The following is an 18408-nucleotide window of genomic DNA, read 5'->3' on the forward strand; positions in this document are numbered from 1 at the left end:
AGGGTGGTCCAATCCGAAGCATTTTGCATAGTGAAACAGCGGAGGTACTGTTCAAGCGTTTGGTTCAGCCGTTCAGTTTTTCCGTCCGTCTACGGATGATAGCTAGACGACAGTCGGGCATCGATTTGCAAGATGGAACAGAGAGCCTTCCAGAAATGTGACGTAAACTGTGTGCCACGATCAGTTATAATCACGCTGATTTCCCCTGGGCACAAATAGCACAGGTTTGCACGTACTCCTTCACGTCGGCTCGAACCTCTTTCCACCAGAAGGAACGTTCTACATTAGCCGTGGTCTTGAATATCCCCATATGTCCGCTTAATGTTGAGTCATGAGCCCACTTCAGGGCTTGTAGTTGCAACTGTTTCTGGGGGACATACAACGCATGGTAATGGTATGCCAAATCATTCTCCACATGTCGATGGTCTGGGTCTTCCTGAATCCAAGAAGCGATATCTTGATCGGAGATGGCTACTTTCAAATCCTCCAGAAAGTCCGCAGATGTTACTAGAGCGAGGGATGCACTGTGGTTGTCAGCTTCTTGCAGGATAAAAGGGGGTTCTCCTAGTTCAACCGCATCCTCGACCCCCAAACGGGATAAGGCATCCGCCTTACCATTGCGTGACCCTGGCCTGTACTTAATGACAAAATCATAATCGGAAAAAAACAAAGTCCATCGGAGCTGCCTCGGAGTCAAGGCCTTCGCCGTTTTGAGGAACAACAAGTTGCGATGATCAGTGATGATTTCCACAGTGTGACAGGCACCGAGGAGATAATGTCGCCACTCCTCGCAGGCTCTTTTGATCGCCAAGAGTTCTTTATCAGTGATAGTGTAATTGATCTCACAGGGTGTGAGTTTTCTCGAATAGTAGGCCACAGGGTGCAGCTGTCCGGTTTTGGGATGTCTTTGTGATAAGATGCCTCCGAGGGCTGATTGAGAGGCATCGGTCTCCAGGATATAGGGCAGCTGAGGGTCCGGGTGACGGAGAATGGGGGCTTGCGTGAATCTGCATTTGAGGAGTTGAAATGCCTGTTCTGCTTCGGTTCCCCATACAAACGGGACGTTTTTTCGCAGGAGGGATGTGATGGGATGTATAGTTTTGGAAAAGTCTTGGATAAAGCGCCGGTAGTAATTGGCAAAGCCAAGAAAGCTCTGGACTGCCTTAACATTGTGTGGAGTTTTCCAGTTAAGGATTACCTCGACTTTGCTGGTGTCCATCCGGAACCCTTGGGCGTCGATGATATATCCCAAGAAGGCAACCTCCTGCACATGGAAAAGACACTTCTCCAACTTGGCGTACAACGAATTCTGTTGTAACTTTCGTAGTACAGTCTTTACATGGACAACATGTTCCGCCATTGATGTTGAGTAAATCAGGATGTCATCTATGTACACCACACAGTATGTTTCCAGACATCCTCGCAGAACTTCATCCATGAAGAATTGGAAGGCAGCAGGGGCGTTGCAGAGACCAAAGGGCATTACCCGGTATTCAAATAAACCAAATTTGGTTCGGAATGCTGTCTTCCATTCATCCCCCTTCTGTACGCGAACGAGGTGGTAGGCTCCCCGGAGATCGAGTTTTGTGAAGTATTTCGCACCCTTCAACTGGTCCATCAAAACTGGGATGAGGGGAAGTGGATAACGATTTTTTATCGTCACTTTATTGTTCGCCCGGTAATCAATGCAGAGTCTCGACTCATCACAGTCCTTCTTGGCAATAAAGAACATGGGTGAAGAGGCAGGAGAGGTAGAGTGGCGGATAAACCCTGTAGCGAGGTTGTCATCTATATAGGATTTCAGATACTGGGTTTCCTTCTCCGTTAAGGCATAAACCCTACTGCACGGGATATCGGCCCCCGGAACGAGGTCAACACGACAGTCATAGACCCGATGAGGTGGTAATTGGGCGGCCTTTTGTTTGTCGAACAAGGCCTTATACTCCTGGTATTCGGCTGGCAACACCGTAACGCAACAGAACCTTTCGAATGTACAGGCGTTGGCCAGATAGGAGGCCGATGAGGGTACAGAGAGGGATGGTATAGGTTCGTGGGTACTGCAATGTTCCTTGCAAAAAGGAGAGGTCATGTTGACCGTACGAGCTGACCAACTGACAAAAGGATCATGTAGCGTAAGCCACGGCATTCCCAAGATGAGCCGGAACTGTGGGGCGTCTATCAGGTCGAACTGGATGTGTTCCCGATGATCCTCCCCAAACTCCATCAATAAAGAAAGGGTGTTGTAAACCACCGGGCCTGAAGAAAGGATGGTTCCGTCGACTGCCTTAACAGTCTCTGGGCGTAGTTTTTTCTCACACGGGATGCCCATCCTTAACGCGAAATCCTGGTCTATATAATTACCCGTGGCCCCGGAGTCGAGAAGGGCATCAACTTGCAAGGAATCGTTGGTCGCTATCCAGAGAGTCACACTTATATTTATATGGGCCACTGCGGGATGAAGGGTGTTGGCCAGAACAGGGGAGATCATAGGGAACTGGTATCTCGAGTCGTAGACCTCCTTTGGACTCGAGATCTTCAGTTTTCCGACGGTTCGTTGTCCTTCTGTGTCGCCTGGACTCGGGGAGGAGTAGAGCGCCCGGGAACATAGTTTCTAGCTCTGCATTCTTTGATAAAATGTCCTCCCTTCCCACAATATAGGCACAGTTTCAGGCGTCGTCGTTTGTCCTTTTCTTCTGTAGTAAGGGGGCCTCGAACCCCCCCAATTTGCATGGGTTCAGCGTCATCAGACACCTTAGTTTTGTCTTCTCCTCCGGATCTAGACCGAATGGGAGGATAGTAGAAACGGTTCTCTCCCCTTGGTTTCTCCCCTCTTCTTTCCAATAGACGATGATCTAACTGAACCGTCAGATCAATGAATTCAGATACCATGGTAGGTAGTTGCACCACCTGAGCAAGAACATCCTTCAGTTCTCCTCGTAACCCTTGATAAAAAAAGGGAAATCCGTTTTTCCGCTGGCCAATCAGTTTCCACCAGCAAGCGATTGAAGGTAGTGATGTAAGTTAATAAATCCTGTGATCCTTGTTTGAGAGTCATGATTTCCCGGTCAAGGGTGAGCATATGGGATTTACGATCGAAGAGTTTCCTCAACTCAATACAAAAATCAGAGAAATTATGCAATACCGGGTCGTCTCGCTCCAATAAAGGAATTGTCCAACTCGAAGCATTCCCACCCATGTAGGACATCATGAATGCCGTTTTCACTGCTTCTTCCTGAAAGACTACGGGTTTACACAGGAAATGAAGCCGGCATTGGTTCAAAAAAGTTTCGAACTTGCGAGGATCTCCGAAAAACCTCTCCGGGGGGGCTAACGGAATCCCTTGGTTCTGGATCACCTGAACCGTTGGTAGTGCCTCCTGGGCTACTGCGGGAGTAGATAAGGGCAAAAAGTACCCCCCGGGTCGGGAAGAAGAAGGCGGTGGTAACGTGGCCGGTTTGAGTATGGGCCGGACTACTGGCTCCTTCTGTGCCAGGTCAGACATATCTTTGCGCAGTTGGGCCACTTCTTGATATAAGGCTTGGTTCTCTGCCCGAGAGGTAATAACCTCCTGACGTAGTTCCGAGAAGCTCTCCAACAGTGAAGCGAGAGTAGCGTCGGCGTCCATCGTCCGGGCTGAATCGTATTCGTGGGCTTGACAATCTGTCGCGATTGCAAGCAGCGCTACAACTATTTCGCGCCACTAACCTGAGAACGTCTGGATCAGCAGGAACGATGCGAAGAATGTCCTTCTGACTTATCTGAACACCACACCCAGGGGTGTCTCGGGGAACACCTCCTGAATGGGTATTTGCGAGAAGCCGGGAGGATAAGGCGCAGGGGGCACACGGATCAATAGCAGGGTCCTCGGGGTCTGATACGGCAGAATCCGTAGTGAAGGGACGTACTGCAGCGTGGAGAAATAAAGGACAGGTATAAGTCCCGGTTCCACAAAAAGTACACTTCCTTCCCTGACCCCAATCCCTGGCACTTACCAAGGAACACTTCGGTTGTTCTCTAAAGGAAAAAACAATGTGTTCCTCCTTCCTCTGTGATGGGCCGGAGGGGAGAAAGTTATTCGTCACTCTCTCGTAAGGGCAGTATCCTCTTAGTCTCGGCTTTACCCCGGGGATCACGGAAAAGTATTTTTGCTTCCTCAATACGGCTTGAGAAACAAAGGAATATCTATTGCACACTCTACCAAGCTACACACTCAAACACTTGGTAAACGGAATGCGCATCTGGATGCTATCATGGTCTCGGACAAACAAAATAAACAGGGAGTAGAAGAACGATCCCGTTCTCCTAGGTATACTTGCAGTTGGTCGGAAGTTACTTCACTCCATTGACCACGCTGGCTCTTGATCGGAAAAAAGGCTTGAACTAGGCTGGCCGCGCAGGCTCTTGATCGGCGATGATTTCCTGAGGCTGAACACGCAGGCTTTTGGTCGGCGATGATGTCCTCTAGCGCACTCCGGCGGGGATCACCATCCGCAACAAACACACCAAGAAAACAATTGTCAAGCGCCGATCTGTTTCCAAGGAGGAGTTATATAGGCTCCGCCTTCTTTCCTTTTCTCCAGAGCCGTTTGGCCTTCTGGGACATGTAGTTGAAAGGGATCCCTCGTACTTGTTTCCCTTTCCTACTTTCTTTCGCTGCGGCCGTGTAGGCGATCATGACAGGAACTCTGACAAACATGGGGTTGTGTACATGAAAGGATTTTCCCAAGAGCAAATATATTTTTCTGGTGGAGAAAAAAGGCAACAAATTCTTCATTATGAAAAAGAAGACCAGTTGTTGGGTAAATACTTTTTAATGTAACTAGTGCCTTCATTTACCTTTATTCTTTTCTTCCTCTTGTGACAGGTAATATCTAAACCCAATGTTAGTTGAGCTCTGAAAATTATCTTATCTGCTTGTAGGAAGAGCTAAAGGAAGAATCATAGACCTTGATTCTCCAAAATACAAGAGGTAGCAGAAGTGACATCTTGCCCTTTGACTTCAGTGACTTCAGTGACATCATAGGAATTGTCATCATATGACCTTTGGCCACAGTAATCCCAGAAAATTACTTCACATGACCTTTGACCGCATGCTATCACAGAAATTGACATACATGTTAAGAACTGCATAATAAGAGCCATGTTAGTAGTTAGTAAGGCACAATGCATTTTTCAAGACTCCTACATTTTAACTAGGGTATCAACATGATATTCCAGAGACTCAGTAATCACATGCCCAGATACAGCCGCTCTATGCCCGTAACAGGTATTTACAGTTACAGCCTAAAACACCTAGACACAGCCATATTATGTATAACCTTTTATTGCTCACTGGTTCTTGCCAGTATTTAATTGTAATTCAGGTGCTACTCCTTCATCGAATGTTCAGTACAACCTACGCTCCTGCCTCCATTGCTCAAGTCCAACATCCAGAGCCTGTTGCATCCTCCCCATCCTTTCAGAAGTGGGGAAGCAAACAGTCCACATGTAACAAATAGAGTACTGGAGACCATCACGGCCTGATTCACAAAGGTAAAGTTAGACCAAAATTTTAACTTTATTACTTTTCGGTATTCAAAAAGGTAAGTTACTACTAGTAACTTAACTAAAAGTAAACTTACTAGTATTAACTTTTCAACTAGTAACTAGTATTAAAGTTACTAGTAGCAAAGTTAGACCTATGGTCTTAGTTAGACTTTTGGTCAAACTTTATCTTTGTGAATCAAGCCTTAGACCCAGGTCTAAACTTAGACTTCAGGAGTAAATTTAAACGTGAGGTGTATGTAGGAGAGTAGGGTCTGCTTCCTATGGGTACCCCCACTTTTTGCTGTGATTCTCTGGTTTTTCGACTTTAGTATGGCTGTGGCCCTGCTAATCAGGCCCAGAGCATGGCTGCTCTCGCTCTAAATTGATACCATGTACTTTAGGTACATAGCTGATTGTTTACTGGGTCACCCTTGTGAGTTCCTGTATAGTGTATCATAGGTACCCAGGGCATAGGTGCACCCTAGGCCTACCAGGGGCTGCAGCATGTATTGTGCCACCCCTGGTTAGCCTACCAAACTGACACCCCAGATCTGTACTTACAGCCTGGGTAACGTGGTGTAATCCCCCCTTACTAAGATATAGTATACCTATATCTATATATACATATAGACACATATTAACCTATAAGTCATTCTTATGGCAGGCCTTGACAATCCTGGAGGCAGAGTGCTTGGTTTTGTGTGAGAGGGTGCCCTAGCATGAGTTGAGCCCCTCTGCAGCTTTCAGAACCATCTCCTTATAGCTGTTCTATGATATAGCCATACCATATACTCTTCAGTGCATTATAACCCTTGCGGTTAATGCTAACTTTGGTTTGGCTTTATCAAAACATGTCATATAAGGTGTCAAACACTTTGAAATTCTACCCCCCTGCCAGTTCTAGTGGCGGGGATAGCATTTCACCCTTCTAGAGGGAGAAGCCATGTAGTTACCGGTTTACCCGGTTAAAGTTAAACAGAGCCCCAGCATCACAAAATGGATGCTGCTGCCAAAGACACAAGTCTGCCCTTCTGCACGAAACTCCGGCAGGGGAGACCTGGACAACAGGTTTATTGTCCAGAGAGGTGTTAGCACCTCCCCAGACAGGCTTTAGTGTATTGGGGCAGGGTGGGTTGCATTCAGTGAATGCTTTTCTGACACTGCCTGAGGCACACAAGGTGCTCCATGCATTTCCCAGTTCAAACCGGTTGCTAGGGCACTCAGCCCCAGCTCTGGCATGAAACTGGACAAAGGGGAAGGGGTGTTACCACTCCTTCCCTAGGTCCACCCATAGGAGGGACCTTAGAGTTAGTCCTACCCCTAAACCTGCTATAAGTATAGAACACCAGTCCCTAGGACTCTAGATTTCCCTGGACGAAACTCTGCAACATATATCCTGGACCTTCGACATTCAATATCGACTGGAAGACAGAAGAAATCTCCCTTGTGGTCAAGTAGTGACCACCCTGTTCAAACAGGCACCAACTGCATCTTTGCCGGTCTGCATTTTCGAGGCTCCCGCTGGATCCCGAAGAATCAGGTCATGGACTTCCAGACATCTCTGACGCGTGCTCCCAGCAAAGCTGAGACCAGTGGTGGACACGAGAGACGTGGGACCGGAACTCCAGGAAAACCAGCATATTGCAACCTGCGCCTACTTCCCGAGGTATCCCGAAGTTGTGCATTGGTGTGCTTCAAGACCCCGCCTGAGCAACTTTTGCACTGAAGCTCAGAGGCCCACACTCCATGAGTGTCCTGTGGACCAGCTGTGTGCATTTCAGCTTGACGCGTCTTTGCAGTTCATAGTCCTTTGGCTAGTGAGATAACCAGGAAGACCAATCTTGAAACTACTTTGCTTTCTTGGTTGCTCCAGGCTTGCTCCAGCTTCCCTGCAAAGGAGAAGCGCCCCAGACCTTGCTGGTCTGCACCGAAGCCAATCTCGACCTCTTGCGTGGATAGCGTTTCCCAAGGCTTGTTGAGTCCAATCCGGATACCAACACCGCAGTCAACTAGATCCTTTGTGGTACATCTCGAATACAGCTCCTGGTCATCGTCGACCCCTCCTGGTCCTCAGGGCTTAAGAGACAAACTTCACCTTTTCACCTGAAATCACCCGACATCTGGTGGCATCTTCCTATCGCCGCCCTGGTCACTGGCTAGTTATGTTATCTTATGTTAGGGGGAGTCTTGTAGAGTGCTCAGCTACTCGGGCAGAGTGTCCCGGCGCTGTCAGACCTGTCGGGCCACAAAGACCAGAAATCGCAGAAAGCTACTGACCAAACAACCAAGTTTTGAGCTCCTTCCTGAAGGAGAGCAGGTTATCTAACTTCCTCAGAGACAGAGGCAGTTTGTTCCACCATTGGGGTGCCAGAAGTTTGAAAGAGTGTCCCCCAATGCGCGCTCGTCTGATTGCCGGGACAGTAGCCAACGCTAAGGAGGCGGAACGTAGGGATCTGGAAGGATGGTAGAAGCAAATTCTTTTCCTTAAATAGAAAGCACCAGTGCCATGAAGAGCTTTAAATGCCATGGTAAGAGTATTAAAAAGGATGCGATTACGCACTGGCAGCCAATGGAGTGAGTTTAAAAGCACCGAAGTTTTGGACCTACGACTGAGGCCAAAGATTGCTCGCGCTGCTGCATTTTGGACAGTCTGCAGTCGGGTGAGGAGATACTCCGGGAGGCCTAAATATAAAACATTGGCATAATCCAGCCGTGACCCGATCAAGGCCTGTACCGTGATCCTCCTATTGGCGAGTGACAGGAAGGGAAGGAATTTCCTAAGAATTTTTAGCAGGCCAAAACATTGTCCCACTAAATCCAAGATCTGGGGTTTAAGAGTGAGCCCATTGTCCACTTTCACACCCAGGTTTTTCACCATGGAGGTGGCAGCTGATGGAGGGAACACATCAGCAGGCCACCAGGATTTCCAGTGGGCGTCCGGGGGGCAGTCAAAAAAGAGAACCTCTGATTTGTCAGAGTTGCACTATAGTTGATTCGATTGGCACCAAGCGAAAACGGCCACGAGGCAGCTCTTGATGTTGTCGCCGTTAAAAGCAGTGTTTTTATTACAAGTAAAGAGAAGCTGCGTGTCATCAGCATATGACACAATCTGGGCTCCAAAAGACTCAACCAGTGCTGCCAAGGGGGACATATATATATTAAAAAGAGTAGGACTCAGAATTGATCCTTGAGGGACTCCCACTTCCAGAGGTGGAACCGGGGCTGAGAATGGAGGGGCCCAGATTGCTTGTTGGCGGTCAGATAGGAAAAACACAAACCAACTGAATACCGCCCCTCTCAGACCAATCTCCTGGAGTCTTAGAAGTAGACGGCTGTGAGGGACGGTATCGAAGGCCGCTGATAGGTCGAGCAGGACCAGCATCGCCTTCCCTCCGTTGTCCAGAACGTCCTTAATAGACTCAGTAACCTCCAGCAGCGCTGTTTCCGTACTCATATTGGAACGGAAACCGGACTGAGTGTGATGGAGAATATCATGAGCCTCAAGAAAATTGGAGAGGGAGGAATGGACATGCTTTTCCTCGACCTTAGCAAAGGCCGGAGGAAGCAAAATTGGACGATAGTTAGCATGGGCGAGGGGGTCAAGGTTGGGTTTTTTCAAAAGAGGGAGGATATGAGCCTTTTTCCAGGAACTAGGGACAATGCCCGTGTTGAGAGAGTGATTGAGGACCGGATTAATTATGGGATTGATGACATGCGCTATCTTGGCAAGGAACTTAGCAGGGCAAGAGTCCGTCGGCGACCCAGATTTTAGTTTGGATAAAAGTTCCAGTGATGCTTGTGAAGAAAGGGGATGAAAATTAGTGAGCAAATTACGCTCAGAAAGAGAGGAAGGGACGTGGGAGAAGGAGCTAGGATCACCTGTTGGGCATGTCATCTTGAATGAAGCCTGGATGTTTTTAATTTTACTAGCAAGAAAATTGGCCAATTATTTAATCCAGAGTTCCGAAGGAGAAAATTTGGATATTGAGGTTGAAGGGGAGGTAAATTCCTTGACTATAACAAAGATTTCCTTGCTAGTGTTAGCAGCTGCTTCAATTCTTTTAGCATAGGAAAATTCCTTGTGATAGATTTTAATGCGGTCCCTGCATGCCTCCTTTAGTGGCACATCATAGTTCCTGCGCCATGCTCTCTCAGCTTTCTTACAGAGCCTTCTACTTTCGTGTAATGCCGGAGTAAACCAGGGAGCAGAGGCACGTGAGTTGTTTTTGCGGCCAATGGAGAGAGGTACCAGCTCATCAAGGCGGTGCGTAAGCCAGGTCTGAAAAAGTTCTAAATCAGCCTCCAGATCGCCAGTGAGCTGGCACGGGTGCGAGGCAAGAGATTGAGCTAGAATGTCAGACGACACTCGATGGTAGATGGCTGCGGACTAGGACCACTGTTGGTCGATTTGAGCACGCGCAGGATATCAAAATTCACTAAATAGTGATCAGACCACACCACAGGTAGAGGAGGGGCCGAGGTGATTGGAATATTAGAAAAAATCTGATCAAATATGTGGCCTTTATTGTGGGTGGCAGGACTAAGATAAGAGATCAGCCCAAATGGATTAGTGACGTCGAGGAGCTTAATGGTATCTACCGCGTCTGCCACATCCATATGGATGTTGAAGTCCCCCAGAAGCAAGCAGTGTTTAAACTTCATATTTAATGAGGAGACAGCCACATGAAGTTCCTCGTAGAAAGAGCCGGCATGGCCCGGTGGCCTATAAACTACTAACCCAGAACATGAGTGATGGGGTGAAAAAGATAGGCAGAAGCCTAGGGACTCCGCCCCCTGAATATCTTCTGTAGGAACAATTAAGCAAGTGTAGCGGCTATCCACCACAATTGCAACTCCTCCACCCTTGCCCTTTGCCCGGTCCTTTCTAAGAATATAGTAGTTCTGGGGGAGAGCATTGGATAAGTCGGGACTAGAGGAATCTCCCATCCAAGTCTCCGTCAAAAAGAGACACGCGGGCTTGGACTCTGTTATTAAGTTAAAAAGATCAAGAGCATGTTTGCCCAACGGCCGCGTGTTGAGGAGCATACATGGGAGATTGTTTTGGAGGTTTTCCCCGGACTGGTCTGGGACAATGGGATTAAAGAGCCCGGAAAGTCTTTACTAGGTGAACCAATAAAAGGTGTCCATCCGCAGCTGGAACAGCGAAAGACACCCTTCAAGCTATCGGGGGACACCGGACAACAACAACCAATGTTGTCCCTTACTGTTTTTAAATGCTCTGACTCATAGATGAGCAAGTTATCGGTGGAAATTGTGTAGGATCCATCCACCCGCCCGGCACCCGACGCCTCCGGGAAAATGACGGGTGCAGACGGGCTTTCTTTTGGCGCTCTTTTGGCGCATTGGAGGTGCGTCCCATGATCGCATCCACTGCGCGGAGACATGACCATCGTCCTTTATAGTGACGCCGAGAGTGTCACAAAGACTAGCCTGTCCCCCTATGTACCTTCCCAAGATAGCCGCTTGAATTTATCGGCTGCCTCTGAGGTCGAGTATCAACTCAGTGCCTACTCGGCTGAGTGGGGAGATTGCGGCACAGAGAATTAAAAGGTGAGCAAATTGCCAACAGAAATGAAGTTAAAAATACACTGCAACAAAGAAACACAGCTTCCGGCTTCCGCCTCAGGAGTAAAGTAGGTCTGCTGCCTTCGTGCTGGAAACGCCCTTTATAGTGATGCCGAGCCCGTCACAAAGACTAGCCTGTCCCCCAGCCCTGGGTACGTGAGGGCACCCACCCCCAGAGATGTCATGAGATCCATATCTCCTACATATGTCAGACACCCTGCCCTGGGTACGTGAGTTTGCCTCTTTTTTCCAGGCAAAAATTTTAGATATTTACTCTGCATTGGAGCTGCAGAGATCCCTTATTACTGAGCCCCCTGCCCTGGGAGCTTTGGACCTAACTCCCGCAGAAACATCTCCTGTTGGAACCCGAGACTCTTTTCCCCCTCTTTCTTTTGAGGATCTGGACAACCTCCACAATAAAACCAAATCCGGTTCCCCCTTGGATGTATGTCCCCTTAGGATTCTTAAACAGTGCAGAGATATCTTTCTGCCCCCACTGGCTGACATTATGAATAAAGCAATGAGAGATGGCCATTTTCCCACCCAATGGAAAAATGCGGTGGTAAAACCCCTACTGAAAAAAGCCTCTTTGGACCCGGCGGTCCTGAAACATTTTCGGCCCATTTCTCTCCTCCCGGCCCCTGCAAAAATGCTTGAAGCACATCTTAACAAGCATCTTGCTGCATATATAGAGAACTCGGGTTGTCTTGACTCCTCCCAACATGGATTCAGGAGGGAACATAGCACGGAGTCTGCCCTCACCATCGTGCTGGATAATATCCGCACGCATGTTGATGGAGGCCAGACCATCCTCCTGATCCTTTTAGATCTGACGGCGGCCTTCGACACCCTTTCTCCCTCAGTATTAACATCTAGGCTGAGGGAGGTTGGGGTTCAGGGGGCAGCCCTGGATCTACTTACCTCTTTCCTCAACCATCGAGTGCAAAGAGTGAAGTTGGGGGAGTTCCTATCTCCATCCCTGCCTGTGCAATGTGGGGTCCCTCAGGGGTCGGCTTTGAGTCCGACCCTATTCAACATCTATGTGACCCCACTTGCCAGGCTTATTAGATCTTATGGGATGGAGATAGTATCCTATGCGGATGACACCCAGATCCTCGTTTCTCTCTCCCAGTCAGCTGTCCCGACTGCCTCCAATTTTAGATCTTGTATGGAGGCAGTCGGGCAATGGATGATTTACAGTTCATTAAAACTGAATGGAGAGAAGACGGAGGTGATGGTGTTTGGAGGGAAAGAGGATGTTTGGTCATCTAGTTGGTGGCCAGACTCATTAGGAGCCTGCCCCACCCCTACCTCCTCTGCTAAAAATCTGGGGGTCATGATCGATCCCGCCCTCAACCTGGACAAACAGGTTAACAGAACCATCTCTACCTGTTGGGGCATCATCCACATCCTCAGAAGGATTAGACATTACCTATTATTGCAGGCAAGGAAACAGCTTACAGTTGCTTTGATTGGCTCCAGGCTGGACTACTGCAATGCGCTGTATGTGGGACTGAACAAAAGTCTACTGCAGCGCTTGCAGGTAGTCCAGAACGCTGCTGCCAGGTTTGTCCTGGACCTTCCCAAACCGGCCTCAGCCACAGCGGCTAGAAAGCTATTACATTGGCTTCCTGTGGAGGATCGTATCCGCTTTAAGACCCTGTGCATGACCTATAGGGCACTTGCTAAAAACAGTCCTACGGGTTTAGGATCCATTTTGTTTCGCTACACTCCTGTTAGGAACCTACGCTCTTCGAGTAGACTTCTTCTGTCAGCCCCTCGTTTCAGGAGAACTAAATGGGGGGGTAGGGCTTTCTCCACCTTGGCGGCGGCGCCCAAATGGTGGAACTCCCTCCCTTTGGAACTAAGATCCCTTCTCTTGAAGACCCACCTTTTTGCGCAGGCCTATATGTAATGGTGATAAGCTCCTGCTTATGATATTAGTTGTTAGGCGCCTTGATACATTCGGGTTATTGTCTGCGCAATATAAGTTTTACTCATACTCATACTCATACCCCCAGAGATGTCAAGAGATCCACATCTCCTACATATGTCAGACACCCTGCCCTGGACTGCACCCACCTCCAGAGATGTCAAGAGATCAACATCTCCTACATATGTCAGACACCCAGCCCTGGGTACGTGAGTGCACCCACCCCCAGAGATGTCAAGAGATCCACATCTCCTACATATGTCAGACACCCAGCCCTGGGTACCTGAGTGCACCCTCACCCAGAGATGTCAAGAGATCCACATCTCCTACATATGTCAGACACCCAGCCCTGGGTATGTGAGTGCCACTTCTACCGACAGAGATGGCATGAGATCCACATCTCCTACATATGTCAGACATCCGATACTGGGTATGCAAGACCACAACCTCCAGGGATGATGCAAGGTCCATAGCTCCTGGAGATGTCGGCCATCGAACCGTGTGTAATGTGAGTGAGACCCTTACCCGAGGGAGTGCATGAGGTCCATATCTCACAGGGATGTTGCTCATCGAGCCATGTGTGTGAGAGTGAAACATACATGCCAGGGTGGTGCAGAGGGATAGATGCAAAAAGGTTAGTCCGGGAGTCAGAGCCGGATCATTGCATTTTTGAACTTTTTAATCAGTTTGAGATTAATAATCGGCCATTAATCTTGGCGTAAATAATCCACTACATGATATTTTGTTTTTTCAATAATTTCTGACCATCTTGTTTTGGGAAAATGTAACAGATATCTATGATATTCATTTTTTCTTCTATTTCCAAGGGGAGACTGCCATACCCCACATCCATTACCTAACCCTACTTTTCTGCATACCTCTCATCCTGGCGCTATTCCTACGGGGCAACCTATCGCGAATTGTCTCTTAGCCTCGCCATCTGCCTCCCCAAACCGTACTTCGAAACCCACTTTTCATTTTTCTACACCCCACACCCCAGTAGAATGGATAATGCTATCACCTTAAGCAGAGAGATGGCGGTTCTTACTGAAAGGCCAGAGATCGCGGTGTCTCACCCTGCTCCCTCGTGTCATCCTGCTCCCTAAGATCTCACCCTCCACTACCACCGCCCCAGTGATGGGAAACCAGAATCCTCCCTAGTGATGGCCATCTTAGCCTTCTCCCCTCCTTCCACTTTTAATGTCTCACCCTTCCTCTAGCGTGTGGGGCTCCTTTCTAGCAATCCTCCCGAGTGATTGGGGTCTCACCCTCATGGCCCTTAGTTAACGTATCGTCCTCCTTCCCAATCCCATCCTCGTTACCAGTAGTTGTGATAGTATTCCTGCACAGAGTAGGGGAGAAGCTACAGCGCCTTGAAGACGGTGTTCAACAATGCACTTCTGGGTATCCGCGTCCTCAGAAATTTCGATCCCTCTTTGGTGCGGGCAATACATCGAGCGATAGCTCGGTGGGTTACAGCGTCTTCCGCTCACTCCTCAGGGTATCTCGAGGGAGACGGGATACAAATCCTGGCAGGGCTGTTTCACGCGGAAATAAATAAAATATAAGCGCAATTCCTGGTATTCCTTAGCAACGCCATCAAACAGCGCATGGATGTCCAGCACTATAGCGCCAATTAAGAAGGCAAGGCTTTCATCATTTCCACGTTCATAAAATTGATGAAATTTTTGTGAGTGAGCATTTCAAGGCTTCAGCCCTGAGGCAAGATTGGATGTGTGCAGCAAAGGAATTCTGATATTAAACCCACAAACTGTGGGTGTCTTCAGCAGAGTTTGATACAGTTACGTATTTCATGTATTTTTTCCAAGCGCTCTGGGAGGCATAGAGAAGCCAGTAATGGCGACGGACAATTGTAACTATCTACAATCCAGTGCTTTATGTTTAGACGGTTTTGTACAGCGCTGTGCACTGCAGCTTCAGGGCGCTCGACTGGCTCGAGAGTACGTGCCGAACAATAAGGATTGATATGCATGTTGTGTCCGGCGAGATACGTTCTAGTGTCTCAACAGGCACTGGTTTAATAAGCACACCCCCTATGGGAGTGGGCACACACACCCCACACCGGCGTCACGAGTGACGTGACCCGGCTAATAAATGGGCCCGGGTGCACGTGCTTGTGGCCAGTTGAGTGATCACAACCACGGTGTCTGTGTCATTCCTTAAGCAGTATGTGGGCCTAGAGCCCACAACACCACAATGCGGACTGACCCCCGAGGCAGGCGTGCCTATATCACTCTCTCATTGTGTCACGTGATTATGCGAAAACCAGTGCGCACGGCCAGTTTTCACCGGTCCCTTGAGCCTAAGACAGCTTGGTGGGTTCAGCCAGAGATGTAGTTATCGGCGTTCCACTTCCAGAGGCCCAGACCCCATCCAGAACCATCTCAAGAACCCTCTCCAGTCTGCATATGATTCTTGAACCTCCGCGCGTCCCTGCAATGCTCAGGCGCCTGGAAGACACATATTTGAAAAGAAGAGCTTCTTCCGACTGAGGGCTCGATCCTCCTCGGACCTATGAATCGATGTATTTTTCCGTTGTGATGTGTACATGTACCCTATATTGAGGAGTTCAAAGTTCATCAGAGCCATTTCCTCACCCAGCTAGAGAGAAAAAAAGCATTGATCTCTTGCCTTTATGGGGCCATGTGATTAACCCCTTGGCTGCGGGGCTCACTCCCTTGCCGCGCTGGGCGGAGGGGGACCGCGCACACTGCCCCAGTGCTCATGACGAGCTCAGCTCGTCATGAGCCACGGTTCTCGTGTGCTCATGACGAGCTGAGATCATCATGACCACGCCCGTTCCTTAGAACGCCCAGCACAGCAGGGGAATTAGCCCCGCGTATGAGCGTTTTAACGGTCATGACGAGCTCAGCTCGTCATGAGCCACGGTTCTCGTGTCCTCATGACAAGCTGAGCTCGTCATGAGCGTGGGAGGGGTTAAACACATGGCCCCCTAAAGGTAAGAAAGTGCTTCACAACAGCCGTGAAGCAGGGAACCCAGTCCAAACGCAAGCCAAAGGGCGGCAACCAAAAACCCTCATTTGCAATGGCAGGCCGCCATTTAGCATAAACGGTGACGCCGGCCAATGGAAATGAGGGGGCGAGGTTTAAAGCCCTCTTCTGAAAATCCTCTCCTACAAAATCTCTCGTGGAGGTGGCGCAGGGCTCTGCCCTGCAACACACACGAGACCTAAAAATGAAAAAGAGTGTATTTTTCTGGGGAATTGCAAATTACCACCAACTTGAAGTTGGTGGTTATTTGCGATTCCTTAAAGTTATATCACAATTTGCGATGACTACTAGAATGGCATTTAGGGAATCGCAAATTGCGATCCTCTAAATGCATGCGTACATAGGGAATTGCAAATTTTGCGATTCCTGATTTTGCAAGTGGGTTTTTTCTTCCCTACATTGCACACTACGATATTGAGATCGTAAATAATGAAATTGTGCAAATTTCACCATTTGCAATTGCAATTTTGCTTGATACATATTACCCAAAAATATTAAAGATAAACTGATGCGAGCAAACGCCCAAATGAAGAAACCAAAGCACTCTATCCAGAGCATTCGTCCCTTCCCCCCATTAAAGGGCATCACTGATGCGGAAATTGTACCTCGTGCGTGAATTCAATTGAAGGCGACAAATTTGAATATAGAGGAAGAATTACCACACATGAAGAGTTAACCAACTGCAACACGTCTAATGTAATCTATTACGTTTGTGGTAGTTCATGGTCTGGGAGGAAATTAATTGCAGAGACGTTATTTTGATTGCAGCCTCTTCAGTCCGTAACAGAATTACTCCCCTTTAGGAGATACAAATGTTAAAAACGTAGCATGAATGGGCTTGTTGAGCATCTCCGCCCACACGTTGGATTCCGCAGAATCTCGCTGAGTTTTTGGCCCGCTCTACAGAATTCTTGTTAGTAGAACTCCTTGAGCTCCCCCCAGGCCTATTTCTGAGTATCAGAATTTCATTGTGTGTGTTATTTATGTCATGTATAGCTCTTTTCTTATTTCAATCTTTCATAATATTGTACAAAATATGTTTCTAGGTGCAATTTTATGCATGCATCATGTAAGTTGATTTTGCGCACATACACAATTTTCTTTCACAGTCCCTGAGATGGTGCACACTGTTTAGGTCTTGTAATGTTCCAAATGCAGATTCATTTGTTCTGTTTAACCCTGCCTGTCAAATGTTCATTGTGGTGGGAAGTTTTCAATCTCATCATTTTTAACATCATACCGCAATGTTTGTGAATAGCTTGAGTTCAGGGAATTACACTCAAACATTGTTGTCGTAATATTCAAGTGTGAAATAACTCTTGGAATTTTACCTATGAAATTGTGAATAATGGAGTACAAAATCTGCACAAGTAACACACTTGTTGTCCCTATTTCAGACACTCTCCAGAAGGACAAAGGTATGTGATATTGCATTGAACGAAGAGTGGGGGAGAACTATATTTTGCTCTATAGAGAGACTATTAGCTAGACTATGTCTCCTTTATACAACAACAGAAGTCCTCTATCCAGTGAGTAAGGCAATGCCTACTCTGCACAGCAACACAAAACAAAAAAGGCTCTTTGACGCCAGTTTGAAAATCTTCAAAAATGCCCGCTTTGAAATTCATAACCTATTGTTGTATGTCAGAGCAGACATATCAAAAGAAATAATGTGAAAATGACAGTAGGGTGTTCAAAAAATAGCTGTAAGGTTTATAAATTCTGCACATATTGTTTATTACATATCTTAGAAACCTCTTTATAATCTGCATTGAAATTGAATTTACTTCTATTTTACAGACTTCTAACCAATATAGTGCAAGGCAACTGATATGATATACTTCAATATACCATGCCAATGATTGAGGGATTTTAGAAAGGTATACTTAATGTAAACATGATGGGTTTGTTTGAAAAGTGTCAAATATATATGGCTTTATGAACAGAAATATTTTATGAATATCACATTTCAGACATTTTGTTTTGCAAAAAGTAATTGAAATATTTTAAAAAACCCTCCCAGATAGCCAATACAACCTTTTCTGGGTTTTCCTTTATCTGTCTAGTTTCAGTGATAGACAATGTAGAAATCAATTGCACAGCCTCAAAACAAGATTATAATATTCTTCTCTATATATTCTCTGATAGGTGATTTACTAATAAAAGCAGCAAAAGGTAAGTTTATAAATTGAGCAAGAATTGATTGATCTTATATAAAAAAAATTCTAGTGAACTCATATTAATTTGATTTTGTGTACACAGACCTTCTCCCAAAAGAAAAAGGTCTTTCTCTCAATATAGCAATTATGATCTCTTTAAGTGGTATTTTG

The 18408-nt window shown here is 47.2% G+C and overlaps 1 protein-coding gene across 10 annotated transcripts in view; it reads left to right on the plus strand.

The window, feature by feature from the left end:
- LOC147710070 (butyrophilin subfamily 3 member A3-like) overlaps positions 1 to 18408 on the plus strand; it is a 662391-nt gene that overhangs the window by 504736 nt on the left and 139247 nt on the right. For all 10 annotated transcript variants that reach the window (XM_086920761.1, XM_086920762.1, XM_086920765.1 and 7 more), the window contains 2 exons: positions 17476 to 17496; positions 18227 to 18253. In XM_086920761.1, coding sequence (XP_086776887.1) covers positions 17476 to 17496; positions 18227 to 18253 — 48 coding nt within the window. The remainder of the gene's footprint in view (positions 1 to 17475; positions 17497 to 18226; positions 18254 to 18408) is intronic.

This window comes from Lissotriton vulgaris, chromosome 5, assembly GCF_964263255.1.
Source record: "Lissotriton vulgaris chromosome 5, aLisVul1.2, whole genome shotgun sequence".
Classification (NCBI taxonomy): Eukaryota; Metazoa; Chordata; class Amphibia; order Caudata; family Salamandridae; genus Lissotriton; species Lissotriton vulgaris.